Source organism: Anas acuta, chromosome 9, assembly GCF_963932015.1.
Source record: "Anas acuta chromosome 9, bAnaAcu1.1, whole genome shotgun sequence".
Lineage (NCBI taxonomy): Eukaryota > Metazoa > Chordata > Aves > Anseriformes > Anatidae > Anas > Anas acuta.
In genome coordinates, this window is record NC_088987.1 from 16,663,661 (window position 1) to 16,690,344 (window position 26,684).

At 56.4% G+C, this 26,684-nt stretch overlaps 4 protein-coding genes across 26 annotated transcripts in view; 2 read left to right on the forward strand and 2 right to left on the reverse strand.

The window, feature by feature from the left end:
- STAG1 (STAG1 cohesin complex component) overlaps positions 1 to 3,583 on the reverse strand; it is a 178,315-nt gene extending 174,732 nt beyond the window's left edge. For 2 of the 6 annotated variants that reach the window (XM_068692785.1, XM_068692779.1), the window contains exon 1: positions 1 to 2,954. The gene's annotated coding sequence lies outside the window, so the exon portion shown is untranslated. Of the gene's footprint in view, positions 2,962 to 3,391 lie in introns of those variants that run through there. The other 4 variants (XM_068692780.1, XM_068692783.1, XM_068692784.1 and 1 more) reach the window with 4 other exon arrangements.
- A 386-nt stretch (positions 3,584 to 3,969) lies between these two features.
- Positions 3,970 to 10,662, forward strand: SLC35G2 (solute carrier family 35 member G2). Of its 15 annotated transcripts, none has more exons than XM_068692803.1 (4): positions 4,186 to 4,337; positions 4,502 to 5,758; positions 7,546 to 7,641; positions 8,846 to 10,662. In XM_068692803.1, the coding sequence occupies exon 4, from the start codon at positions 8,868 to 8,870 to the stop codon at positions 10,101 to 10,103; it is 1,236 nt and encodes a 411-aa protein (XP_068548904.1). In that variant the 5' UTR covers positions 4,186 to 4,337; positions 4,502 to 5,758; positions 7,546 to 7,641; positions 8,846 to 8,867; the 3' UTR covers positions 10,104 to 10,662. The 15 variants fall into 15 exon arrangements, with proteins under 15 accessions (XP_068548916.1, XP_068548917.1, XP_068548904.1 ...); XM_068692806.1 differs by having other exon boundaries at positions 5,119 to 5,758; XM_068692811.1 differs by having other exon boundaries at positions 5,708 to 5,758; positions 7,568 to 7,641.
- Positions 10,663 to 12,457: 1,795 nt separating this feature from the next.
- SCLY (selenocysteine lyase) lies at positions 12,458 to 17,646 on the reverse strand. Of its 3 annotated transcripts, XM_068692801.1 has the most exons (13): positions 17,526 to 17,646; positions 17,101 to 17,262; positions 16,927 to 17,027; positions 16,691 to 16,838; positions 16,188 to 16,315; positions 15,894 to 16,058; positions 15,485 to 15,591; positions 15,326 to 15,362; positions 14,876 to 14,959; positions 14,642 to 14,744; positions 14,409 to 14,484; positions 13,610 to 13,797; positions 12,458 to 12,714 (listed from the first exon to the last, which is right to left on the reverse strand). In XM_068692801.1, exons 2-12 carry the CDS (start codon positions 17,249 to 17,251, stop codon positions 13,638 to 13,640), a joined length of 1,260 nt encoding a protein of 419 aa, XP_068548902.1. In that variant the 5' UTR covers positions 17,252 to 17,262; positions 17,526 to 17,646; the 3' UTR covers positions 12,458 to 12,714; positions 13,610 to 13,637. The 3 variants fall into 3 exon arrangements, with proteins under 3 accessions (XP_068548902.1, XP_068548901.1, XP_068548900.1); XM_068692800.1 differs by lacking the exons at positions 16,927 to 17,027; positions 17,526 to 17,646 and having other exon boundaries at positions 13,601 to 13,797; positions 17,101 to 17,461; XM_068692799.1 differs by lacking the exons at positions 16,927 to 17,027; positions 17,526 to 17,646 and having other exon boundaries at positions 17,101 to 17,460.
- Positions 17,627 to 21,821, forward strand: LOC137861417 (uncharacterized). Of its 2 annotated transcripts, none has more exons than XM_068692817.1 (2): positions 17,627 to 17,765; positions 18,225 to 21,821. In XM_068692817.1, the coding sequence occupies exon 2, from the start codon at positions 18,258 to 18,260 to the stop codon at positions 19,122 to 19,124; it is 867 nt and encodes a 288-aa protein (XP_068548918.1). In that variant the 5' UTR covers positions 17,627 to 17,765; positions 18,225 to 18,257; the 3' UTR covers positions 19,125 to 21,821. The 2 variants fall into 2 exon arrangements, with proteins under 2 accessions (XP_068548918.1, XP_068548919.1); XM_068692818.1 differs by lacking the exon at positions 17,627 to 17,765 and adding an exon at positions 17,778 to 18,099.
- Positions 21,822 to 26,684: the final 4,863 nt, after the last annotated feature.

Consider the following 26,684-nt stretch of genomic DNA (forward strand, 5'->3'; position numbering starts at 1 on the left):
CTGTACTCAGATATTCAACAGAACTTGTCAGATCTTAGGAAATGGCTACAAAGTCAGAGCTAAGGCAGAAGACAATGGATAGAATTTTCCCTTTGCAACTCCTCCTTGGTTCCTTCAACCAGCTGGAGGTGGTGCTTACCTTAAAATTAAAAAAAAAAAAATCTTCCCAAAAATCACACTTGCTTTTGGAAGCATATTTTCACACTGAAAGTTGCAACATGGGGTTATAATAATGTTCTCTCAAGTTCTTATTTTCTAGAGGAACAAAGAAAGGTCTTCGCTTTCTGATCACATATTCAACACCCAAACCTACAAAGTGAGATCAGTTTGGAAATGCAAAACACTAAAGAATAAAGAAGAACAAAGCGCATCTCTCGATGCCCTGAACAGAAACAACACAAGAATTATCTGCTGGTGAACTCAAACTTTCTAAGATTTCTCCTTCCCTTCTACGAAAGAGAACTAACTCTACACCTTCTATTTTTAGCCACCAAGAGAACACAGCTGCACTGCAAATGAGGCGGAGATGGGAACTTGCAATAGGGGAGCATGAGAGCTCCGCATGATAAACAAGTGACGAGAGGAAAAACCCCAGAAGTCAAAAAATAGAATAAATCACCAAGTATCTTACAAATTTTGGTTGCCATTTCCAATCCGGGTGGTAGTATGTCAGATTTAGATGAGGTGCATCCTTATCTCAGTGCCCAGCTCCAGCATCGCCTTTCAGTTTTGGCTTCAAGCACCAGAAGGCAGAGCCTTACCCAAACACTCGGGGAGCGTCCAGGTGCAGAGCTGGGCAAACCAAATCTCTGATGCCAGCCACCCATTCAGGAATAGCACCGCATCAAAACTCACTCTGCTGTCCCTGCACAGCTTATGCAGACAAGAAGCCAAGTTTGTTGGTTGGGGTATGCCTTGTTTACAGAGCTAGTGCTTTCAAATCTTTGGCAGCACGTTGGAATCTTTTTTGCATTTTGCTAGAAAACAATTTACAAATGCTATGCTAAGGACATGTTCTTATCCCAGTAACAGGACTTTTCTTAGTAAGTCATCACAATTAAGCGTTTCTCTCCCACCACATCTTTACACTCCCACAGGCTCACTTGCCTACTAAAATTATATTTAAAATGCCAATGTTGAGCCACCTCATATCACAGCAAGTCCTTGCAACAAAGGGAAACAGCAAGAAAGCAAGCTCAAGGTACACGTTCTTCTTTACGCAAGCATTTTTTCAAATCAAGAATATTCACCCACCAAGTTCCTAAACATCCTGAGTAACTCATTCCACCAATGCATCCAAATACATAACACTCACGAGCCTTCTTGGCTATCACAAGGTGCGCAGCAGTTTCAGTAGACGTTACATAAAACTTGGTGCAATATGAATGGCAGGCTACAGAGATAGCAGCTTATCTCCTAAAACCTCGGAGACCTCAGCTGTAAAGCTCTGAGACGAGGATCCCAGCTGCTCTCAGAACTTCCATCCACAGTATATTGCGTGGGGAAGTTTGGCCATAAATGCAGCCTCAGTGAACTTCAGCACATTTGTAAAAGGTGAGGAACCACGGGACACCGTGCGCTGCCAGCTGCCACGTGCTCCGGTCCTTAAGCTCAGCGGTTTCAGCAGAGGTGCTCTGAACCTCCACAGCTGGCCCTAACTGTCCATTCAGCTTCAGGAAAGCACCATTTTTCACTGCTCCCTCCTACCGCTGTAAATCCATCAGCATGTCCATTGGCGGTGGAGACCAAGAATTTCACCAGAGCGCCCTGTATTGAGCAACTGGTAACAATTCAGTCCTATCAGCCTAATCGCAGCCCCGGAGTCAGCCTCTCCGCCCTGCTCCCCAGCGAATCCTGCTGCCTCACCACACTGCTGGCTGGCCATTTCAGGAGAAACTCGCACCCACCACAAGAACTTTCTTGGGCTATCCACCAAAGGCGATCATGGGAGAGCCAGAGAGAAAGGATAAACCAGACTCCAGCTCCTCAGAACTTCTTCCCATACTCAGGGCACCTTTAAGTGGAAAACATGCATGTAGGCTCTTGTCCAGTGATTTCTTCAAATTGCTTGATGGATTATAGTGTTGAAATACTCACTCAATGACCTCGTTATCTACAGATGAGCAAAAGCTCACTACGCAAGGCAAAAACTCCTTTGGATCTGGAAAATCTGGACTAATCCTTCATCCACACCACCCCTATCTCTGGTGTAATAACACGGGGAAGTTGGGCAAGCCTTAAGATGCCTGAACCCAGCCGGTAATGTCATCCACCGTACCAAACACATGAGACAACGCAGGCACAGTTGCCTTCGTTCTGTAACCTGGAGAAGGCTTTTTGTCCCTCAACAACTTCTTACAGGCGACGACCAGATTAACTCTACGGAACCAGAAGTACCACGAAATTGTGCGGAACACATCATCGATACTCATCAAGCGGCTCGATTGAGTTTAATTAAGCTCACGCTGCTAGCGGAAACTAAGTTGTTCTGACACCAACGCCGGCAGCCACGTCCCGTTGCTGTGCTCCACGGCCACGGCTCCCCGCTCCCGGGGCCGCAGCTCTCCCCGAAGGCCCCCACGCAGCTCCGGGCGAGGCGGGGGCCGGCTGGGGACCCCCCCAGCCCCTCGGGACCTCCCCGTCCCCCACACAGCCCCCGGCGGGGCTCTGACCCCGGGCACATCTCCCAGCCCCAGCATCACCCCGGTGCCACCGCTCCGTGACACCGCAGCGGGGGGCTGGGGGGGGGGGGCTCCCTCGTGTCCCCAGGGGGCCTCGTGTCCCCAGGGGCCCTCCCGGGGCCTCCCGCCCCCACAAGCCGGGCACGGCCCCAAGCCGCCCCCGGTCCCCCCCGCCGCCCCTGGCCGCCAGCCAGGCGCCGTCCCGCCGGCCTCCCGCGGGCCGTGCCGGGCCGAACCGGGCCGGCTGCGGGCTGCCGGCGGCTCCGTCGAGTTTCCCCGCCCGCGGCCCCGGCAGCGCCACCCGCGCTCCGCCCGAGCATCCCCGCAGCCCCGGGGCGCGGCGCCCAGGCCCGGGCGGTGGCGGCGGGGAGAGGGGGGGGGGGGGAGGCGTAACGGGAGGGAGGGGGGGGGGGAAGGCCGCCGAGCCCAGCCCCGCGCCCCCGGCGGCCCCGGCGGGGACAATGAGATGGCGGCGAAGAGCGCCGCGCCCGGGGGACCCGCCGCTCCGGCAGGAGCCGCCCCGCCCCGCGCCGCCTCCCTCCCCTCCCCTCCCCTTCGCCTCTCTCCTCGCACGGGCAGCGCCCGCTCCCGGCCCGGCCGCCGCGGAGACCGAGCGAGCGAGCGAGCGGCCCCGGCCCGCTGCCCCCGCCCCTCGCGCCTCCATCTTGGATCGGCGCCGCGGACGCCCGCCCGCCCCGCGCCCCGCTCACCTCGGCCCGCGGCCGCGCCGCGCTCGGGCGGCGCCCCCGGGAGCCCCGCGGAGCGCCGGAGCCGGCCGGGGCCGGGCGGGTGCGGGCCGGGGCCGGGGCGGCGGCGGCGGCGGCGCCGGCGGGGGCCGCGCTCAGCGGAGCCGCAATCCTAAACCGCCATCTGGCGGCATTTCCGACCGCCAATGGCGCAGCCGCCGCCGAGCCCGGAGCCCCGGCGCCCCCTGGCGCCCGCCCGCCGCCGCCGCTGCCCCCCGCGCTTCGCCCCCCCCCCCCCTCCATCCACTGCCTCCCGCCCGCCGGGGGGGGCGCGGCCGGGGCGGGCACGCGGCGCCGCAAACGTCTTTCGCGCGCAAACGCCGCGCGTGCGCCGCGCGTGCGGGCGGGAGGGGAAGAAGGGGAGGGAAGGGGGGGGGGGGGGGGGTGGTGAGGCGTCGCCATGGCGACGGCGGTGGGCGGGGCCTGAGGCGGGGCGGGGGCCCCCTGACAGCCGGGGCTCCCTCACCGAGCCCCGCGTTGGGCGCTGCGGGCTCGGTCCGCGCCCCGTGCGCGGTGCTCGCCGCCGTGCATAAGCACCACAGGCTCCCCGCAGTGCCCCTGTCACACACAGCCCGCTCGCCACTCCCGTCCCGCTGCACACAACCGCGCTCCCTCACCCCGCCTGGCGCCGCCGGGCCGCAGCCGTGCGGGTGCTGTGCCCCCGTCACGCCGCTCGGCGGTGCCGCAGGCATGGCCCCGGCCCTGCCTCACGGCGCCTCGGCCTCCCGCTGTCCCTGAGGGCACCCGGCAGGGCCGTCGGGAGGCGGCAGCGGGCTGAGGGCGGCTCGGGGCCACGGGGCCGGGCGGTGCCGCTGCTCCCGGGGAGGAACGGGAAGGAGCCAGCTCGGGAGGACGCCGGCGGGCGGTGGGCAGGAGGGAAGCGTTGCGGAGGAGGCGCGAGGTGAGGCAGGTAACGGAGCCGCCGGGGTGACGGGGGCGTCCTGCGGGGCGCTGACGGGGGCGGCTGCCAGCCCCTGACAGGCACCGCCTGCGGCCCGCCGACAGTCGCGACGATCGCGGTCTGAGTCTGTCAGGATTCAGTTCTGTTTTGTTTTGTTTTGTTTTTTCCCCCAGAAGCGGCAGAGGAACAACCTGCCGGGCCCGCACCTCAGGGCGTGGGGAGGGCTGGCTGCTTGTTCCTGACTCCGGGGGGCACGGCAATTGCCCTGCCTGCGAGCCCTTCGTGACGGCTTGGCAGGTGGCTGGCTGAATTTGGCCAGATCCGGCAGAACTCGAGATTGTTTTGCTGCGTTTATTGGAAAATATTGGTTATGACCACCAGACAGACCTCGAAGGCTTAATTCCTTCAGGCAGGGCAAGAAGCGAGCCCAGCCTCCCAGCCCTGGGCAGGGGAGCGGCGCACGGCCGTGTGGCTCTGCAGGTGCCCACCCCCCTGTGCAGGGCTTTGGGGGCTGCAGCAGGTTGCCTTTTTATTTAAAGAACTCGTGGAGTGTGTTGTATTAGCGATCTGTAGTGTTTATTGAATCCCTTGTGATCAGGTGTTCACCCATGGGAAACCAGTTCGCATTTTGACAGCCGGCGATGTCCAAGAGCTGCCAATTTAAATGAGCGCCTCAAGTTGTCGTTTGAATTAGGAGTGTTTGTTTCGTTATATGACATGAGAATTTGACATAGTACTTAATTGTTGGCACTCTATTAAATTGGATTCGAAATCAAATTGTATTTTTCAGAGAACATGCAAATAAACCATCTTAAGTTTCCAGATACAAAGGGAAACAAACAAACCAAAAAGCCTTCCTGTGATCTCCACAAAAGGAATCAGCAGAAGGAGAAGCAGCAAGTTTTCTGCACAGGCTGTGCTACCTTCCATTTGTTTTACATTTGTGCTGAGGATTCACAAACATGGATTTGGGTTATGCACCGAACTGAAATTCTTGATGGCTAAGAGAAGCAAGATCACCAAAGAGTACAAACAAATGTCCTGTGTGAGAGATGGCATGACACTTGTCATATATTCACTGCTTAGTAGAGAAAATTAAATTTCGATTTAAGCACTCCTGCTATTTTTTGTTACTTCTCATTTCCTGCCTTTCTCATGCCTCATCTGTTTGCCCTTCGGGTCCCCAGACCTTCCAACTGTTAGTGTTCACGGTGCTGAAGGAAACACTGGGTCTGTATAGGACAGCCATTTTGAGTTATGTGCTCATGATCTATTGTTTTCCTCCAGAGAGATCCCTGAATACATTACACAGGTCCAGTACTAAATTTGCAAATGCATGTTGTCTCTTTTCTACTCCCTTTTTTATTATTTGTTGGAAGAAAATGTAATCTAACCTCAGGAGAAAAGAAAGAAAGCATGATATGCTCATGGTAAGAAATCTTTTTTTATTTTTATTTTTTTTTTTTTCCTTTTTTTTTTCCATGAGCCAATAGTTGCAGCATGTACTCATCTGTTTCTTAATGAGATGACTGAGGTTGTACAGTCTGGATTCACTGCCGCTCTGATAATAATGCCAGTTGTGCACCATTTGTATTATTTTCCTCATGCTTTGTCCCTGATCCATACATTGTGGAGATCAAGAAGGTCTTAATTTTAAGATGTGGGGAGGAGGACAAGGCAGAACTGTGAATTTAAAACACAATGGAAACAGTAGGTAGGAAAAGCTGTGATGTGAGGGGCACTGCCTTCCTGGCCTCATTCAGTTCATTTTGCATTTGCCTGTTAAAAGAATCTGAAATTAACAACTTGCCTTAAGGAAAAAAAAAAAAAAAAAAAAAAAGTAGTAGATGATAAGACTGGCTTACGTTTCTGGAAGTTTTTTGTTTGTTTGTTTGTTTGTTTGTTTTATTTCTCTCCTTGGCATTTCAGCTGTTTCTTCTCAGGTTTCTTGCCGTACATACACTGTGTGTGAATGGAAGCTCTGGAGCCCTCCAGCATTTAGTCGTACAGTTTATTTTGTCAGTTGATCTGTGCTTAAAAAGGGTTGGCAGCAGCAATGTGCGCAGGAGGAGTGCTAGCAGAAGGCTTCCTGAGTAGCCAGAGGTGTTTCTTGCCCTCAGACCCCTTTAACATGTACTGATCTCTGCTTTGGTGAGGTGTTGCAAGGCCAGGAGTGTAGCCTGCCAAAGCAAGAGTAAGGTGGTGCCCCAGGATACCTCGCTTACTTGTGCAAGTCCAGCCTGGCCCTGCCGCCTGCTCCAGCACTGGGACTGGGGCCTGCCCCTCTCCCATTCCTCGCAGTCCCTACCAGATTCACTCACTCCACCTCTAAGAAGTAGGCGAGGGTTTAGCTGGGATATAGCAAAGGGTTAATAACCCTCAGTCCCTGAGGAGAGAGGAAGCCTGTCCCATTCTTATGTAAATTATTTTCCTCAGCTAGGCACAGGCAGTGCTTTGGCTGAGGCAGATTACGGCTGGAGAAAATGCCAAGGCTGAGCCTGGCCCCGACAGAAGCGTTTCAGTGAAGAGCTCTGGCACCTGCTCTGACATTGCCTTTTGCTTTGTGGCTCCGCCCCTGTGTCTCCCTGAGGATGTGCTGTCGTGCATCCAGCCCGATTGTCCACAGCCCGATTGTCCACAGCCCGATTGTTCATAGCCCGATTGTTCTCTCCCTTGTGGCCCTACACCTTCGGGGCCTGCCTTGTCCTGGTGCAGTTGCCCTGTGCACAGGGACTGCAGTGCTCTCCACACCTGTCCCCTGCAGGCACCGGAGAGACCAAACCGCTGTGACCAGCAGCGCTGGGCTGGACTCCTGGTGGCTGGGTCAGGAGGATGGGTCCTCCAGGGCATCCTGGCCTCTGCAAAGGCAGTGAGGCAGGATGGTGGGCATGGGATGATCACATTTTCTTGCTATTAAACTGCAGGAACCTCACACTCACCAGCCACCATTCATTCTTTAGGTTAGTTCAGCCAGTAATTCTGAGAGATGGTTGGAGTGGCTTTAGCAAGGTTACACCGACTGCTTGCTCTTTTCTTTCTTTTTATCTTTTCCGTAATGATGCACTGGGGTTGCCAGTTCCCCAGGAGCACAGCCTCTTAGGCATGGTAGCGTGTGTCTCAGATTTTCAACTTTGAACAACAATCAAAACATTTTGTGCCTACCTTGAGTATTACTTGCTGTGCTAATGTCATTGTAACCCGTTCTGTTTGGTATCAGAGCATCTGCTGTTTCTGTTTAGATATCCGGACAAAGATGTAGATGACAGAAAGGTGTTTTCCCCTTCGGGCTTGGAATTGAACCTCTCAAGAGCAGGTAATTATATTTATTTGCTGGGACACAGTGGTGTTCGTAGAAGGCAGATTACATTTTCCTTGCTGCCGCTTCATTTGGAAGGGCTGGTGGTGGAGGGCACCATGCACAACCAAGTAATCTTGGTGGCATCCCTGTGCCTCTGATAAACCAATGCCGTGCTGTCATCCTGGGCCTGGGGACAGTGATGGCACGCTCGGGGGAGAGCTGCAGGGGGTCCGGGCCACAGGGGGACTCCCTGTGAGCCCCCTGCACGTGTCTGCAACAGCAAAGCCAAAGAAGTGCTTGTGCTGATGAGCAGGTGCCATGAAGGGACTGTTTGCTCGCCTCAGGAGGCTGATGCCACCACGGTGACACAAGCGGCGCTGTGTGCGCTGCTGTGTGTCACAGGGTGCACCAACAGAGGCACTGAGGGGAGAGCTCACGCTGCTGTGTGGTGTGAAGTGGACCTTCAGCAGGAGGTGGAGGGGTGGTCTTGCTGCGGGGGTGTCTGTAAACCCACCTGTGCCTTGGCTGCCAGCGGGAGGCCTGGTTAGTCATCTGGATCAGCCCTTCCAAATTTTCTCTATGTGAAATAAATAACTAAATATTGATTCAGACTTGCAAAACAAATCTGTTGCAAAATCAATGACTGGAAATAAGATGTGAAAAGAAGAAAGAGCTTGTAACACTGTAAAAGTATTGTTACAAAATTTGTTGTTTGTTCAGGTACTACGCTGACTTGCTCAGGGATCCTCCCAGTTTCCCTGCAGTGTTCTCTGTCAGTTTACAAACAAGGATGTCGTCTCCTCCTGCCAAACTTCTTCCATAATCTTGTAACATTAGCAAGCAATTAACAGTACATATAATTCATAATTACAGGGTATTTACCATCCAAAAAGCTTTAGCAAGAGAACTTCCTCTTAGAATATGAATATACAAGAACATTATGCACCCTAACATAATGAGAATGTATGTTATTTTCAGAAATTAGTGACTAAAGTGAAGTTCTGTAGTTGGCTTTTAAGGAGATCCAAATGGCCTGACTATCAAAGGTATTTAGCAGTAGCAGACTGGAAAATTAAAGCAAAACCAAAACCAACGTACTGGTACTTGGACTTGGTTCATAAAAATAGCTTGTAAACACTAGCAGCATGTGCATACTAATGAGTTTCTCCCTGTCCATTACCTAAAAAGATAACAGTGCATCCCCATTTTTTTCCTCAAGACCAGGACGTTCCTTCGAGGAAATGGATACATCTTCCCCAAAATACCCAGTCAAAAAGCGAGTGAAAATTCATCCCAACACGGTAACGGTAAAATATACTTCTCATTATCCCCAGCCAGGAGAAGAGGGATATGAGGATGGTAATGAAGATACTGGTGTATTTATGGAGGATAACCCTAAAAAAAGACTATTGAGCGATGGGAAAAAGAGAGGAAGGACCTTTTTTGGTACGATAGACACCCAGCTCCAGCCAGCACAACTACCAAAAGCCAGTGAGATGGGGCATTTCCAGAACTTTCCCGAAGGAAATATACTGCAGTCGAGGAAAATGTGGATAGTGCTTTTTGGATCTGCCGTGGCTCATGGATGCGTGGCTCTAATTACGAGATTAATTTCCGATCGTTCCAAAGTGCCATCCCTAGAGCTGATTTTCATCCGCTCGGTCCTACAGGTGCTGTCCCTTACCGCTGTGTGTTATTACCATGAGCCGCCCTTTGGCCCCAAAGGGTACAGACTCCGGCTCTTCTTCTACGGGGTCTGCAACGTTATCTCTATTACCTGTGCTTACACTTCCTTCTCCATAGTTCCCCCCAGTAATGGGACCATCATGTGGAGGGCTACCACTACAGTGTTCAGTGCCATTTTGGCTTTTTTACTGGTGGATGAAGGAATGGCTTATGTAGACATAATTACTGTCGTCGGCAGCGTGTTTGGTGTCTGTCTGGTCATGATCCCCAACATCGTCAAGGAAGAAAACTCTTTGCTGAGCACCTGGAAGGAAGCTTTTGGCTACACCATGACCGTTATGGCGGGCTTGACCACTGCTCTCTCCATGATAGTCTACAGGTCAATCAAAGACAACATCAGCATGTGGACAGCACTGTTCACCTTCAGTTGGACGGGAACCGTGTGGGGAGCATCCACCATGTTCGTGCTTCAGGAGCCAATCGTCCCGCTGGATGGAGAAACCTGGAGCTATCTCCTTGCCATCTGCCTCTGCTCCACGGCAGCCTTCCTGGGGGTCTACTACGCCCTGAGCAAGTTCCATCCCGCTTTGGTCAGCACCGTACAGCACCTGGAGATAGTCATCGCCATGGTCCTGCAGCTCATCGTGCTGCGCATCTTCCCAGGTACTTATGATCTCATTGGGGGAGCAGTTATTTTGGTTAGTGTTTTTTTTCTCGCGTGTTATAAACTGTCCTGGAAGAATTTAGGAAGACAGGATTATCAGGAGATTGTGGATTCTTCCATTAAATGAAGCGCAGTTTTGTTGTCCAGTCCTGGTTGCGTGACCACGTGAAAGTGACGTATTCCAACTCTGTTGTGTTCTCGTGTACTGGTCAGGTCCACTCCTTACTGTTTAACTTCACAGCTGATGTAGCAACATTGGTAATTTCAGATTTCCGTGACAGGTGAACTTGTTCTAGTGTGTACAACCACTGACATTTTTATGTCGTATGAGAAAAGGATTTTTGTCTGCAGCACATAGGGTGCGTGAGTGGAAGCACAGATGGCCTGCCAAAGTGCAGGCCGAGCCGTAGGCATTTTCCTCCTCACCTTCCTGGGATAAAGCAATACAGAGACAGAGGGATTCACTGGTGACTGCCAGTCCCGTGTGCTGGGGTAGTAGGAAATGAACAGTAAAAACATGAAAATGGTCAAGCAGAGCGTTTGTGTCCTCTGTAACACTCCTTCCACTTTGGCTGTAATGTTCTAAATGAAGAAATGGTAATGTTTCTGTGATGGGTACTTGTGTTTCCTGTGTGTGTATAAACAAAAGAATACATCAGTAAAGCATTTCGTGCTCTGTGGTTAAACTTCTCTCTCAGTTGACACAGGAAGCCCAGACTTCTAGGGTTTTCTTTACCCCACCCCTTGCGTGGGGGAAAAAACAGCCCCCAAAACTGGATGTCCACCTGTCCCCAGCTGTGAAAGAGGTCTCCAAGACCTGGAAGATCTCTGGTAATAAAAAAGCTGCCCCTGGAGCAGCGCAATGTTCTTTCTTTGGAACCACTTCTCCCAAAAGATGTTTCAACTATTACACAAGGGGAAAAACAAGATTTGCATTTGAGACTGAGGTGCAAACAGTGGTGTTAACGAGGAACAGCCTGATGGGCATCTAGTGACCGTTCAGCCATTCCCAGGACAGTCAGCCCTAAATTCATTTCCCAGCCTAAGGAAACACCAAAGCCCTTATCCTCTTCCACTGTTTTTTGAAGTCAGTGTGACTGGATCTTAACAATTCAGTTACAAAACCCATTCAACTCGTCAATCTGATTTATGGTTCCAAATTTGCTTCCTGGTTGTGCTAGCGTATGGCTAGGAAACAGCAAGACCGGTGTCTAAGGACATGGCCGCAGTTGTGCTTTCTGCCACTAACTGCGACGCAGCAGTTGCATGAATCCCCCTGCCTACCTTTCCTGCTCTGTTGTGAGCTTTGCTAACAGCGTGAGGTTGGGCAGCAGCGCGTTGGCTCTCAGCTTCTCATCCTCCTGTGACACGACACAGCAGGAGGATCTGAGCACGCAACGGGTTTGTTCTGCACCCCCTGCCCACCAGGCACAGGAGGAGGCTGGGGCTTTCAGTGCTGCTTGCCGGGAATTGCTCTTTTAGGGTATTTGAGCTGGAAAACCACAGCAACGGTTGGAATAGATTAAATATGGGTCTCTGAACAGGGAGATAAGATATCAACAAGACTCCTTGTTGATAAGGGTTAACAGATATAACAGTTCATGATAACAGAGAGCATCACAAGCCCATCTATTCTGACCACCTGCAGAGTAGCAAAGATGACACCTCCCGCTGTTCTGTCAGCTGCAAACCCCAAGCCATTGCACTCAGTGGCCCAGGGGCTCCAGGCTGCCAAAACCACCAGAGAGGAAGGGGTGCAAGGCCCCCCCCTACCAGGAGGTGTCACCAGTCACCCATGCTGTTCCATGTGTGGAGGATATCTGGGAAGCACCTGCAGCAGGTGGCAGGCACGCTGTGACAAGTTCACGCGCCCCCGAGCAGTGCGGCAGCAGGGGCACAAGTAAGGAGCCCCCTCTGTGCCCCCAACCCCAGACTCTGTGGCAGGGGCGCAGTGCTGAGCCTTGGACTAGCACCTGCACTGGGAGCCCAGCTGCAGCTCGGAGCTGAAGCATGGCCCTAAAAAGCGTTTTGGCTGAGGATATCCTTGTGGTTGCCATCCAAAATGGGAAACTTGGGTGTTCAGAGCTCATCTGCCCATCAGGGCTGCAAGAAGGCACCACAGGACCGGCCCAGAAGGAAACCAGCAGTAGAGAAGCTGGCGGCTTTGTGCCTACCCCACGTCCCAGGCAGTCCCAAGGCACCTCAGCCCTTTGGAAATGTGCTGCCCACCAAGGGCCCCGTGTGTCACCACTGCTGCTCTGGGCTTCCCAGCTCAAGCAGCAGGAAGCAAGCAGGGAGTGAGCAGGGCCCCCCACGCCTTGGGGGACTGCGGCCCTGCCTGAGGACTGGGGCAGTGCCTCCCCCCTCAGCAGGCTGTGCCTCTGGTCTGCGCCACGAGCATTTACCGAGGGGAGAAAACATCCCTCTAAGGACCCCAGCCAGCCCTGCATCCCCCAAAACACCACAGAAAGTACATTTCACTTAGGAAAGAGCCACAGCAGTGGCAACTGCTTTTATTCCTATGAATACCAAGGGAGAACAGATTGCCCGAGATTGAGCAGCCCAGCTGCCGTGCTCCTCCTGTGTGCGGCACGCGTGTCCTCCTACAGCAGTGATCACAACAAGTGCCGTGGCACGCAGGGGTGACACGTTTCCTCCGGTGCTGGCACACATTTAGGGCAGGCACAACTGCTGTTTCCTTTTGGAGCACGTAGAGCTGGCACCAGGGGCTCTGCCCGCTGCAAGGAGGGGAGGAAAGGGGAGCAGGTAACGCAACGCTGTGCTGGGAAAGCCATGCCTGCCCCCTTCCCAGCCACAGCGTCCTTTGGGAGCTCAGGGCTCTGGCAGCAGCAGCGCAATTCCCAGCCCAGCTTCTTGCTGCGCTGCTGCCAACTCCCCGTGTTGCCCAGGGCCAGATGGCCTTTCTTCCTCTGAGCCATAAGGCAGCGGGCTGCCTTCCTTTGGGGAAAACAGCCAGGGCAGAAGGCTCTAACCCCTGCAGCTTCCATGCCTGTTATGCTCTGGAGGGAGCTGAGCTTGGAGCAACTTCTGAGCACGTGTCAATGTGTTGGCAAGCCAGGAGTTCTGGACAGCAAGGTGCTCTGAGCACACCACGCAGCGGGGAGTCCCGAGCAGGCCCCTGGTGAGCTGCCCCAGCCCCAAGGCAGCAGAGTCCCCTCCCCAGCACAGCCCCCAGCGTCTGAGCAAGCTTCTCTGCTAGAGGGGCATGCACTGTGGGGACAAACCAGCCCCGCCACGATCCCTGCGAGCAGGAGCTGACAGACAGCTAAGCAGGACTAGGAGCACGTCGCTGATGAAGCAGGAATCTCGCTTCCCCCTCCAGCCAACCGCTTCCCTCACATCAATTCCAAACTGCAGGCTGGCTCAGTTTGGCTGGGGCGTTGGGCAGAAAGCTATTCCTGTCAGAGCTGGAGTCCAGACTGACTCAGCCTGCAGCCACAGGACAGGAAGGGCACATCCTGTGGGCAGGGGCTTGCTGCCAGCTTATCACCATCCCGCCCCTGCACAGCCACCACAAAAGGGGTGGCCACCTCAACCATGCAGCTCCTGCTCCCTGCCCTGCCCGCAGCCAGCTCCCAGGGACAAAGCAGAGCAAAATCCCACCCCGAGAACCTGGGGGGCAGCTGGGCAGTCCTGGGGGCTATGAGGCTCCATCCTCGCCCAGCCGTGCCACAGCCTGCACGAGGTCCTGCACAACCAGGTCCACATCGGCACGGGTGGTGTCCCGCCCCACGCTCAGCCGCAGGGCGTTCTGCGCCACCTCGTAGGGGATCCCACAGCTGAGCAGGATCGAGGAGGGCCTGAAACACAGGCAGGGGGAGAGGGTTTAACTGGGAGGCCAAAGAAGTGCACACATCGCTTGAGAGATTCACAGAGCCGTAGAAAGGAGCATGTCTGGACAGATGCACTAGAGGCAAACCAGTGAAGTGCCCTGCTTACCTCCCAAAGGCACCTGCTCGCACCCAGCTCGTTGCCCTGGGGCAGATCTGGCTCTTCCCCTCTGAGAACCTCCCCAGTACTTCCAGGGACTGCAAGCTCTACATGTCACCGCTCTAAACCAGCCCCAAAGCACCTGCTGTCCCACGCACACCCAAAGGAGCCCTCTGGAGACCCTACACAGGCTTGGCTGGGCAAGCCAGGCATGCAGACACAGGCAGACTGCCAGCAGTGCCACATGCTGAGGAGTGCTTCCAGGCTCAGCTGGATCACCACAGCCCAGGGGAACAAAGTCCCTCCCGCAGCAGCCACGTGTTCCAGCCATGTTTTATGCAATAACCTCCTGTGCTACCCTCAGCAAAGCTCTGCACTCACTTTGCTCCAGGCAGTGCTGCCCACAGCCACCCCCTGGCCCGTCTCCCTGCCTCCCCCCTCTCTCCTGGGAGGAGAGGCACTGGCCCAGCTGGCTGCTTACCGATCCCCTTTCTCGGAGTGGCAGGCAGCCCCGACGCTGGCAAGGAGGGTCTTGCAGTGAGCCAGCACCTTGCGCCCTGCAGCACACACACGCGGGTCTCCCCGTGCCCAAACTCCTTCTGAGGGCCGCTGCCCGCCTCATCTCCGTGCCCAAGCCGTGGCCGAGCTCCCACATGCCTCAGGCCCGCAGCACCCCGTGGGAAGCGTGCGCAGGGGAGGTGGGAGCAGAGCTACCTTGAAGGCCTGGGCCCAGAATGGAGAAGTTGCAGGTGTTGCAGAGTCGCTTGGAGCCCGTGAACTTGCTGTTGAAGTGGAGCCTCTGCTTCCCAAAGGATGCCTGGAAGGACCAGAGGGCTGCGGACAGCTCTGGGAAGCGAGCAGCTCTGTCCCAGCATGCCCTCAAGGCCCCGCACCCTGCAGGACAAGTCCCAGGGAGGGGAGAGATGGACAAGAACTGGATCCGCTCACCTCCAGCCTGGCCTCCAGGTAGTCCCGAACATCCCGCATGTGGGCCTCGTAGGCCTCCCAGTTCCTGCTCACAAGCTCTGCAGCCTGAGGAGGCCCAGAGAGGTTCCCTCAGCAATCCCCAGACACCTCCCTCCACATCCAGCCTCCCAGCGTCAGTGCAGCCCAGCAGCTGCCCCCACCAGGTCCCATCCCGACGGCTTGCAGAGCAGTGCCAGCTGTGCCTGCCCTGCTGCCAGGCAGACTGCGGGGCAAAACCTGCAGCCAACACTTGGAAGCAGCTCCTTGGACTGGCACCAGAAGTCCTATCTCCTTCCCCTGCAGTTCACCTGCCCTCCCGCACCCAGAGCTTGTCACTTCTAGAGGTGGAGTAGTGCAGCAGGATGCGTCCATGCTGGCTCTGCCAGGCAGCAGCCCTGAGAAGCCTTTCCTCCGCCATCATCACCCACTCACCTTGCCAAGGCCAGCGATCATTGGGGTGTTCTCAGTGCTGGAAGGGAAGAACGGGTAGGGACTTGCATTTCTGGACTAGAAGTCTGTTCTCCAGCCTCAGGGCACAGCCCCTCCTCGCCTGTGACCCCTGGCTGTTCAGCCACCGACTGGGCACCTTACCCTGGCCGGAAACTCCTCTCCTGTCCCCCTCCGAAGAGCATGGGGTGCAGCGGGGTGGTGGTGCCAGGGCCACGCACATACAGTGCACCGATCCGCGGGCCGTAGAACTGCAGGGAGGAAGAGAGCTGCACCAGCCACGTGGGCACAGTGCCAAGTGCCCCGTGATGGGCACCCTGCCCGACCCCAGAGCTGTCCCCAAGCCTCAGCCACCTCCTGCAGCCCCTCCAAACAAAGCCCCTGACTGGCAGAGGCTGTCCCCCAGCTCTCACCTGGGGGACTCGCAGCCCCGCAGTGATCTCCCAAAAGCCCTTTGCAGCTGCCCAGCTCTGACCATGCTGTGGGAGCCACCCAAGGTCCCCCCAGCAGGGATATCTGCGAAGGCGACTGGGCCACGCGAGCAGTGCTGTACCTTGTGCCCCACGATGGTGAGGTAGTCCACCCCCAGCTCCTGCACGTCCACACGCCCCTTGCCAATCATCTGTGCCGCATCCGTGTGCACCAGGATCCTGGGCAGCCCCTCTGCCACCCTCTTCTGGTTGAGGACGTGGATGTGCTGGCTCAGCTTTGAGAGCGGCTGGCAGGAAGGAGAAAGGTCTGTACCACAGGGACCGTCTGCTCCCCCTTATCAAGGGCCTTTCTGTGACCATGTCTCTTGGACACCTTCCTGGCCGCATCCCGTGCCGCTTGCTGCCCACAGACTCACCATGATGACCCCCGTCTCGTTATTGGCCAGCATGATGGAAACCAAGCAGGTGGTCGGCCGCACCGCAGCAAGGACGTCATCCACCTCGGCCTGCCCACTTCGTGGGGACACAGGCACAAAGGTGGCTTCTGCAAGTCAAGAAACAAGCCCTCAGGTTTGCTGGACAGCGCAGCAGTGTCCAGGGCTGTCCAAACGCTGCTGAAAGGGCAGGAGGGCTACGTGGGCAGCTGGCATACAAGCAGAGGGTACCAGCATCAGATGCCAACCAGGTAAAACATACAGCCGCTGGGAACATGGGCACATCTCAGGAATCAGTGCCATTTGAGGGGGAAAAAGAGGAACATCACAGAGCAAGCAGGTCCCTGTCTTTGTCTGCTTTTCACCTTTAGCATAGCAAAACTGCCAGTAGGGCAAATCCCCTGCTTTCCATACTGCAAACCTGAGCCTGGGGCCAAATGTGCACAACCTGCCTCTCGCTGTCCTTGTACCAGCACCCAGCTCACCTGCCAGGCTCTCCTTCACCAGATGCTCCAGCGGCAGACGGATGGAGTCGTGCTCCACACTTGATGTCACGATGTGCGGCGTGGCCCCGTCCTGCCCCTTGCTTTCTTGGAAGTGCCTGAGAGCAGTGTGGATCACCATGTTGTTAGCCTGGGGAGAAACACAGAGAGAACAACGAACGCCCGGAGAAAGCACAGTGCCGTTCCTCCCCACCCTCCTCACACAGCAGCACCCTCACCTCCGTGCCCCCTGAGGTGAAGATGACATCCTCTGGCCGGCCTCCCACCATCCTCGCCAGGCTCTCCCGGGCGCCAGCGATGAGCTCCTTGGCCTTCCTACCTGCAGGGCCAGGCCCAGCCGCTCCATCACTGCTCCCACAGCCCCCGCACCCAGCCCCTGCCCCAGGCCTTACCAGCAGGGTGGGCGCTGCTGGGGTTCCCCCAGGCCTGGCAGGCAGCGTCCCCCAGCGCCTGGGCCACCTCGGGGGCCAGCGGGGTGGTGGCGTTGTAGTCCAGGTACACGCTGCTGGGCGCGGGGCCCGGCGGCTCCGTCCCAGCACCCATCGCTCCCGGTGCTGTGGGGATGAGGGCGCAGCCGTGGGGGCCCCGCGCTGGGTGCGGCCCCTCAGGGCTCCCCTCAGGGCTCCCCTCAGGGCTCCCCTCAGCGCCTCGCCCGCAGTAATGGCGCCCGCCCCCATTGGCCACCCGCAGCCGCCACCCGCGCGGCGACCAATCAGCTCCCGCCCTCCTTCCCGCCCAGCATCCCCCCCTCCCCATTGGCCCCCGGCCCCTTCCCCCCCTCCCCCCTCCCGCGGGGTGCCGCGAGGCGCGCGCTCACAGTCACGCGCCGCTCCCCCCCCGCCTCCCCGCGCCGGCCAATCCCGAGCCGGGCGGAACAGGCGGGGGGCGCTGCGCACTTCCGGCGCGTGCCCGCTGGGGCCGGGCGGGGCGGGGCGGGGCGGAGAAGGGGCGGGAGCGGCTCGCGGCGCTGCCCCTCTCCAAGATGGCGGCGGCGACCTCGGCCCGTTCCCCCCGCGCCCTCCTGCGCAAGCTCGGCAGAGCCCCCTCCAAGATGGCGGTGAGCCCCGGGGAGGGAGGGGCCGCGCCGGGCCGGGGGCAGGCCGGGGCCCGGCTCCCTCAGCCCCCTCAGCGGGCCCCGGCCGGGCCCCGGCCCCGCTCCCGCAGCGCCGTGACTCAGCGCCCGGGGCCGGGCCGCGGGGGGCGAGGCGGCGGCGGCGGGGCCGGGCTGGGCCGGACCTCCCCCGGAGCCCCCTCAGCGCCCCGGGCCCCGAGCAGCGCCCGGCGGGGCCTGGGGCCGGGCCCTGCGTGTGCCCCGAGCGGAGCCCGGCGCCCGGCGACTCGCAGCGATCCCGCGGGGCGCCGCTGGCCGCGGGTGGCGGGACCGGCCGCGGGTAGGCCCCGCAGCGCCTTGGGAAGGCCCCGGCCCGGCGGTGCTGAGCGGGGTTTGCCCTCCGCTCGCTGGCGGCGCGGGGAAAGGTGCCCCCGTTGACGCAGCGCCTCTCAAATTGTCTTTCAGGTTATGTCGTAACCGCGGGATAAGCGAGCAGTGATGGAAGCACTGGACAGCGAGGTGAAAGCACGGAAGACTCTGGGAGCTGTTGAGTACGTGGAGTCTTCAGGCTTCACGCAGGGAATACTGCCGACCAAGAAGGATGTGGTGCAGAACATGCTGTACTTGCTGCAGCCCAAAAGAGCGGGCCAGGCCCAGCGCTCCAAGGAGGATGCAGCCTACTTGCTTGCTGAGCACCTGCAAGAGCACTGGTTGGTTTGCAACTTGCACACCATCGGAACACAAAATATAAAGAAACTTATCCTCAAAATGTACGAGGAGTTTACCCGATTGTATCAGACCCGAAAGCAGAGACAGAACCAGGCTTTTACAGAGAGAGCAGACAAATTCAACGAGAGTTCGGAGAAGCTCTTTGACATATTTTGTACAGACGCGCAGTTGAGAAATAAATTGGAGGAATACAGTGGAATAAAAATGACTGGCATCGAATGGAAATTTCTTGAAGATCAAAGAAGCGAAAGGAAAATGTACTACGAAGATTTCACGGACAAGCAGGAACTGAAGATGATGGAAAGAAGGCAGAAGATACAGTGTCTGGAGCACTTCAGGAAGCTTGCCAGGGAGGAGAAGGAAGGAAACAAATCGAAGGAAATGACGTATAAAAGCGATGAGCAATCGGATGAAGGCAGGAGTGTGGATGAATCCTATCTCGCTGAGGAAGAGAACGGAGGGGCTCCTGCCTTCTCGCTGAGGGGCAGAAGGAAGCGCCGCTGCACTGCCTGGTCCACCGGTGCCGCGACTCCTGCCAGCGATGCCATGCCCCTGGAGTGCCAGCATATACGGATGAGCATCAGGAGAGTTAGGCCTGGGTTCTACGAGACTGTGGACAAGGTCGAAAACTGCTAGTGTATGCTGTGGTCAGCAAGCAGAGCTGCTGGAGTACAAGGTGGCAGTACACACGTTAGGCAAGTTTGAAATCCCACAATCAATTGGAAGCGAGTGTCGCAGATCCCCAGCCAGAGCTCAGGAACATCCTGCCTCCGGGGAAAGGTGCTGGGATGACAACAACAGTGACACAAGGACTAAACCACGTGGACTTGGAAGGATAAGTAGTCAGCGACTAATGACACGAAGACTCAAACGGAGCGGATGATGTAAGGTTATGTAGTGCATGAGCCTCTTCTTCCAAGGTCCTGTCTACGTCGGTGGGTTTTTGGAAGTCTCTCACCATTTCTGAGCCAGTGGTGGCCTAACAGGACTGATTTACTGCAGGGAAATAACTCGGACTTGTTGCTAATAGAAAATGAATGTGCTGAAGAGACCTCGCTCCTCCCATTTTCCGTGGGAGGGAGAGGTCTTCAGCCCTTTTCAGCAGAATTTGGCGTTTCTGTGAGGAAGGAAGCTGGTTTTCATGTTGTGTTACCCGGTCCTAGAGAGGCGTCTTGTCATGTTGTGGAGGGATTGCTCTGCTGCTTGGGGAGGGAGGGAGAGAGGGATCAGGAGGCATTTGAGTGCTTTGGCTGTAAAAGCAGCAGTGGTTCTGGATACTTTATTCTGGACTCTATTTTAACTATGTTTCCTTGATCAGGGTAGACCTTCCTCTAATTGGATGAGTTAATACAAAGTCCCTAATCTAGGATCAGAGGTGTGAATCCTAAACGAACTGGTGTAGTCTTATCTTCCCAGGGAGGGGGAGTAGTCTGAAGATAGAGGGAAGGATGCAAACTGCATCGTTCAACTTAAAATGGGAAGTTTTAGAAACCATTGCACTGTCCTGTCGTCTTAGGATGTAGGGAAGAAAAAACCTTCCCCGTGTGTAGCTGTGGTATTTGCAGCAAAAGGCACCGAAGTCTGGGCTTGCTTTTCTTCCCCCTGTAGGTACGTGCAGACCAGTGGGGTGGAAGTGATAGTTTTCCACCAAGAGTTTGCTTGAAAAAGGTGTCATCCTCTTGCCCACATATATCCTCAGCAGTGATGTGTCTGTGATTTTAGATACATGCAGTACAAGGGTATCTGCCCTTCTCAGTTAGGGTTGCTTTACTGGTTTTTAAAGATGAGAGAGTTGAACTTTGTACAGAACCCAGCGCTGGGGATCTCTCTGGTGAGATTCCCAGAGCTTGCCAGATGACATTTAACAGCACAAAGTGAAGTCTCGGTTTGTCCACAGAAATACTCTGGTAGAAAGAGCTCAAACTTGCCTGGTTTTCAGATTTACCTTTCAGTGTGAACGTTGATTTCCCCACTCCAGTATCTCAGCTTTTCCCCGTTTCTTTCCTAGATGTCCTGCATATCATTTTACTGACATTAACTCGTGCTGTTTCATTCTTTAGCTTTTGCTTCCTTTAACAATAAATGCATGTACAAATAATTTTGACAGCTCCTGTTACTTTGATGAATCAGTTCTTGGACTGCTTTGAAGTCCTATGCCAAAGGAGGAATGAAACGCCAGGTAGCTGCTGTTCCAAGTCAGATGCAGCGGAGCCAGGCAAAGGCCAGCAGCAGCAGCCCTGGCCCTGCTGCGTAGTTAGGCTGCAGCGTGTATCTGCTCTGTCCCTCTGCCTAGGGACGGATTTGTCCAGCTCTGAGTGTGACGTCGGCTTCCCAGTGAACTCGCTCTTTATTAATTGCCAGGATCTTTACCCTGTGTCTCTGAGAAGTTCCTCTTGGTAAGGGGCTGCAGAATATCCAGTGAGCGCAGTGCATTCCGCGTCACTGCTGGTGTCGTTACGGGTTTCATTGCGCGAACCCGCGTTCTGCAACACCCTTCAGCCTCCTCTGCTTGAGAGATCGCAGCCCTCTCTCTCCTCCTCTCTCTGACGTGCTTCACTGGCTTCCCCATGCAAATGATGTCACGTTTAAACTATTTGCCTTCCAGCCCTGAGGTGCTGGACTCTAGCCTCTCACTGGGCTTTTACACCAGCAGCTCTGTTTCAGCAGGGAATATAGCCAAGCTCGGACCTCGCAGAAATACATGTTTTTGTAATAACTGCTGTAAAACTCCCTTTGTATTAAAAATATAGATGAAGTATAAGTGCTAGCGTGTAAAGTAAATCCGACAGGGTTGAATTGAGTATGGAACACAGCTGTATAGCGCTTCAGGATTTTCAGGGATTCAGGGAATTTAAGGTTGTCGAATCTGACTTCCTGTATACCACAGGGAATTACATTTCATTCAGAAGCCCCATACTCAGCCTACTGGTTTCAGTTTAACTGATGTGTCTTGCAGAAAGTTGAGCTGAAGACGTCAGAAGCCTGCTGTCTTCCTCAGTTACATACTTAATCGTTTGCTGTTTAATAATTATGACCATCTTCTAGGCTGTGATTCTTTTCATGACATTGTGTACAGGCTGAGCAGTGTTTATTGCATTTAAATCATATTTGTTTTTTAACTGGGTTTGACTGTGGATAGAGCCAAAGCCTGGCTCTGTTTCTGCTGCAACAGGGGGGAGATTTCTATAATGATGTATTCTGATTACTCTTCTTTGGGACCATGGTGCCTTTTTAATCAGGACAGTAAATCTTGTCCCAGATTCTGTACTTTTGTACGTTAACAGTTGTTGACTTTCCTTTTTTGGTGTGTCCCAAATAAATTAATATAACATACCTCTGGGCTTTTGTTTCTTCTTTCTAAAGGGGGAGGAAAGAGGAAACTGAAGCTAAAATTAATCTTCTCTACCACAGCTCTCCCTACCAGGCTCTTGCAGGAGCAGCCACAAAGCATGTGGGTGGATCCGCTTTCATCTGGACTGCGCGGGGCGGCAGTAGGAAAGCTTCTAGAGAGAGGAGGAGGAGAACCCGAGCCCCACGTGGAGCCTTTTTACAACAAATGCTGGAGCCTGGAGCCGCTGAAGGTAAGGGGAAGGGGCTGAGACTCATGTGCCTGGTGGTGGCATTTCACTCAGACTGGCTGTGAGCTGCAGGCAGTGCCGGAGACGCTCTCCTTCCCGGCAGTGGTCCCGTGATCCTGCCCTGTGGATGAGTTCCCCCTGGTGCCTGCTCCTCCCCGTGACTCGGGGCCGTGTTCGGGGGGTTGTGAGAGACAAGTGGGGGGCAGGCGGTGTCCAAGAGACACACAGGGTGATGGCCTAAGGGACCTCAGGAGGGTGGAGGGGAAGTGGGGGAGGAAAAAATGCTGTTAACAGCACCTTGGCTTCAGTAGCTTTTCACAAGAAGAAGGAATCAGAGCGCATCCCAGGGGTTACAAGGGCTTCTGATGGATACTGAGGTGCTGATTTAACTGGACGTCTGTGGAAAAATACTTCCAGCCATTGCAGCTGGATGGTGCGAATTGTGTTCTCCTACCTTGAAACTTTTGCTTTGATTTCTGCAGGAGCGATACAAACGAGAGGACATCCTGAAACCTGAGTGTGGCGAGGTGCCCCTGCACCCCAGCCTTCAGTCCTCGGGGCCAGGCAGGGCTTGTGCCAGCCCCAGGGAAGGTTTTACACCCTCTGCAAGCACGAGATGACTTTTCTCAGCCTTTTCACTGCTGAGGTCTGCACTAAGCAAGGTATTACAGAAATACCCCTCTGATCTGCCAGCAAGTACGTGCCTCTTCATACAGCACCTGGCAGCCCCTACTCTGCCTCCTGCACAGCACCTCAGAAAGGGGAAGGAACACACAAAAACAACCCAAAATGCAAATTATTGCACTGCTGAGCTAGCTGGACATGAAAAACAATCTATCTGTGATTCCAAGCAGAGAAGCAGTCACAAAGTTGGAATTTAAAACAAGCCCAATCAAGCCCAGCAAGCACAGCACTGTGGGCACACGGCTCCCGGCGGCGTTGGGCAGCACCCGTGCACGAAGGAGCGGCCGTTTGTAGCCGTGGGTGTGCGGGCGTGTGGGCACGGGGAGGGCACAGCTGCCTTGTCTTGGCGGTGCTGGAACACAACAAAGGGTGGCAGTGACAGATAGTGGCTTGGCAGGTCGAGTGGGACATTGAGGAAAACAGTTTTCATGGTGGAGGGTGGAGGCCCTGAAATTGTGTCACGGCTGTGTTGATGCTCAGTGCCTTGCCAGGCTGCGGCAGCTCCCAGCCAGGGGATGAACCTCCTGTTCCAGTTAATACCCGTGTTGTGTCCCCTGGGTGCCACGGGTGTGTCCCTGGCTGCTCAGCCAGCTCCTGGGGGCTGCGGATGCTGCTGGGAAGGGGCCGGTGGGGACTCCAGAACCCTGCTGTAGGACACAAGGACCTGGCACGGCGTCTGCCTGGCCTCCATCCCACTGCTCCCACTGCCTCCAAGGGAAAAATCTCTCCAGATCCTGAGAGGAGCTTCGGGGAGAGAGTTCCTTTGTGTAAACATGTTAGTGCGTTAACCAGAAATGGATGAGGGCATTTCCTGCCCTTGCAGAGGGCGTTGTCTTGTTATTCTTCCCGAGTTTCTGGACAGCAGCCATTGTCTCCTGGCACGGCTCTGTATCAAGCAGATACACACTCCAGTCTTTCAGGACTTGATGAACGTCCCTGCCCACGTCACCTTGCTCTCTGCACAAGGTTGTCTCCCTTATTGGGCCCATTCCTGGTCCCACCCAAGCTGGGTTTTGCTGCACAAACCGTGTCAGGCATGGCCCCAGTGCAGGGAGGGCAGTGCACAGCCCCGGCACTGCGGCTGAGTTGCCTGGGCTGACTGGCAGCAGGGACAGGTCTCTGGAGAGGGGCTGGAAACTAATCCTGGGGAAATCCCAAACATTTGGGGAGTGGGAGGGGAGCTTTGGAGCTTTCCCTTTCCTGTGCTCCTGGTATGGAGTGACCAGGTATGTTAGAGCATATCAACCCCATTTTTTTTTTTTTAAATGCAAGATGCACGAAGTGCCAATTCCCCATTGGCTCTCAAGTTTTTTCCAGCTGTGCATTTCTGGAGAAATCACTTTATTGCCCAGTTCCCCTTAATGGGCAATTACAGAGCTGCGTGTGCGGCTGGGTAATCCCCGGGTGTGCTCAGGGCACTGCCCGTCACTGTCACGCTGTGTGGCAGCACTGCTGCTTGGTCACTGTACCCAGACATGTACGTGCAGTTTTTTAGGTGTCAGCGCTTCCCTTGGTTTGTCAGCCCACTGTGCTTCAGCTGTGAGCCTACAGAAGGTGGTTTGCAGGTAGTGTAACCACAGCAAATACGTCTCTTTTTCCCTAGATTTCAGGGCCTTACTTCCCATGTGCGGCTAAGTTTCTGGATGAGAGAAGCAGGTGCTGTGGAAAGTCCAGAAATTTTGGGACAACGCCTGGCTGACCGCAGGGGCGAAGGAAGCGGGGGCTGCCTGTGCCAGCACCCTGGCTGACTCCCCTCTCCTGGGGTGGTCAGCGGGGTGGGATTGTGCCTGTTGCCCCCAGCAGCAGGTAGCAGGTCGGGTGGAGAGCCGCCTCACCCCGACCCCTGGGGCCGGCAGCGCGGGAGCAAGCCCGGCTGCGGTGCTGCAGGGAGAGCTGGCATGGCCGGAGGCGCAAGCTCAGGTTACGCATTGTACAGAAATGAGTGGCGCTGTGGGAGCCTGACGACTTTCCCACTTTCGGCAGCTGGGGTGTATTAAAGGGGAGCATCGGGGCTGGCCGCTCGTCCCAGCCGCATCGCTGCTGCCTCGGCATGGCTGGGCCAGGCGGTGACGGGGACCTGCGGCAGCTGCTGAAGCTGCACCGCACCGAGATCGCCATGGCGGTGGACGACGTCTTCCCGCTGCTGCACGGCCTCGCCGACCACGACGTCGTCCCCGAGCACGTCTTCAAGGTGAGGCACGGGGTGGACGAACGCAGCCCCGGCCACATTGCAGGGACTGGGGCCGGCTGCTGGCACCCGGACACGTGCCCACGGCTGGTGGTGGCACCGGCAGGAGACGCTGAGCCAGACGGAGCGGGAGGGCTCCCACCGCGCCTTCCACGCGCTGCTCACCTGGCTCCTGGGCCGCGATGTCGCCGCCGTCCGCGACTTCTGGGCAGTGCTCTTCAAGGACTACAACCTGGAGCGCTACACCCGGCTCCGGCCCCTCCACAGCGCCTTCCCCAAAGGTAGGCGGAGGCCAGGAGCTGGCACCCCCGGGGGCTTCCCGCGGCAGGGGTGACCCCCCTGGGCTGGCTGTGCCTGTCCCTGCCCTCTCTGCAGAGGTGGACCTCGGGCGGCAGCGCCGCAGCCGGTGCCTGTCCCCCAGCCCCACGGCACCAGTCCCACACAGACCCCAAGGCAAGAGGAAAGCCCCTGAGGAGCGGGATGGGGCCCGCATGGCACAGCCCTCGCCACGGCACGCTGCCAGCCCCGGTATGGAGACCTGGTCAGGGTGGGTGCAGGGAAGAAATGCGATGGGGCACTTGGAGCGTGTCACCCAGCGTGACCCATCCTGCAACACCCCCAGGGCCCCTGACAAAGGCAAAGATCACGAAGAAGCTGGAGAGTGTGGACACCACACGCTCACCCCGCAGCAGCAGTGAGTGCCAAGCTCTTCTCCCGTTCCCTGGGGACAAGCACAGCCACAGGTTTCTCCCCCAAACAGTCCCAATCAGACGGTGATGGTCTGTGAGAGGCCACCGGGCACCTACAGCCAGCAGGCTGGGGCAGAGGGGTGGGTTGGGCCAAGGGGAGACAGGGGCAGTAGTAGGACAGCGTTCACTTTTAGATGAGGCCGTCTGAGCCCCCCTGCCCACAGGTCTCCAGGCTGCAGCCAGTGAGGTGCCCGGCACCCGCGGGGCTGCTGAGGGGAAGCACGTCCTCATCAGACATGGGCTGGAGCCGAGTGAGTAAGCGCAGGCACTGGGCAGCCCCCAGCCTCGGGAGCCCCCCTCCTCGGGAGGGCCCCCGCAGAGGGGCAGGGGGCGGCGGGGACGGTGCTGGCCTCTCTTCCAGGCAGCACCAAGGTGGGCAGCAGAGCCGGGGACGAGCTTTATGACCCAGCTGCTGGCGAGGAGCTCGGGGCCAGGAGCAGGAGCCGCAGCCTGAAACCTGCTGCCCGACCCAGGGCACCCCAAAGCGTACGGTGTTGCCCCCCCCCCGGCACCTTACAGCCATACGAGCCCTCCCAGCAGCAGGGATCCTCCCTTCCCTGCAGCTCTCCCAGTGGTTGATGGTCCCCAAAACCCCTCTCTCGTTCTACCCGCAGAGCGGGGGGCTGCGAGCAACACCCCAGGGCTGTCTGCCAGCGCCCACCATGCACAGCCAGGACCCCACACCCCAGCAGGTGAGCCCGGGGCTTTTCAGCACCCCAAAAGTCACCTGGTGAAATTGGGGCCGTCGGGATACTCCTGGTGTATCCGCCTGAGTACAGGCAGCCTGGAAACAGGTGACCCCTGTGCCAAAAGGCACCGGTGTGTTAGGTGTTCGCAGGGCAAGTGCCGAGGGAAGATGCGTCGAGGAGGCAGTGGGTGACGGCGTCCCCTGGAGCCACCCATGGTGGCAGTGGCAGCGCCCCCCTGCCCGCTCCCCCGTGGCAGGAGAACGAGGACGAGTGCGCAGCGTGCGGTGACGGTGGAGAGCTCATCTGCT

Excerpts from the sequence above, each read along its gene's own strand:
- SLC35G2 (XM_068692815.1), top strand. The coding sequence starts at position 8,868 with ATGGATACATCTTCCCCAAAATACCCAGTCAAAAAGCGAGTGAAAATT.
- SCLY (XM_068692800.1), bottom strand. The coding sequence starts at position 17,385 with ATGGGGGCGGGCGCCATTACTGCGGGCGAGGCGCTGAGGGGAGCCCTG. Across the intron at positions 15,363-15,484 it reads GAGAGGAGTTTCCGGCCAGG|CACTGAGAACACCCCAATGA; the intron begins GTAAGGTGCCCA and ends CTTCCCTTCCAG. Across the intron at positions 13,798-14,408 it reads CACTCCGAGAAAGGGGATCG|GCCCTCCTCGATCCTGCTCA; the intron begins GTAAGCAGCCAG and ends CCTGTGTTTCAG.
- LOC137861417 (XM_068692817.1), top strand. The coding sequence starts at position 18,258 with ATGGAAGCACTGGACAGCGAGGTGAAAGCACGGAAGACTCTGGGAGCT.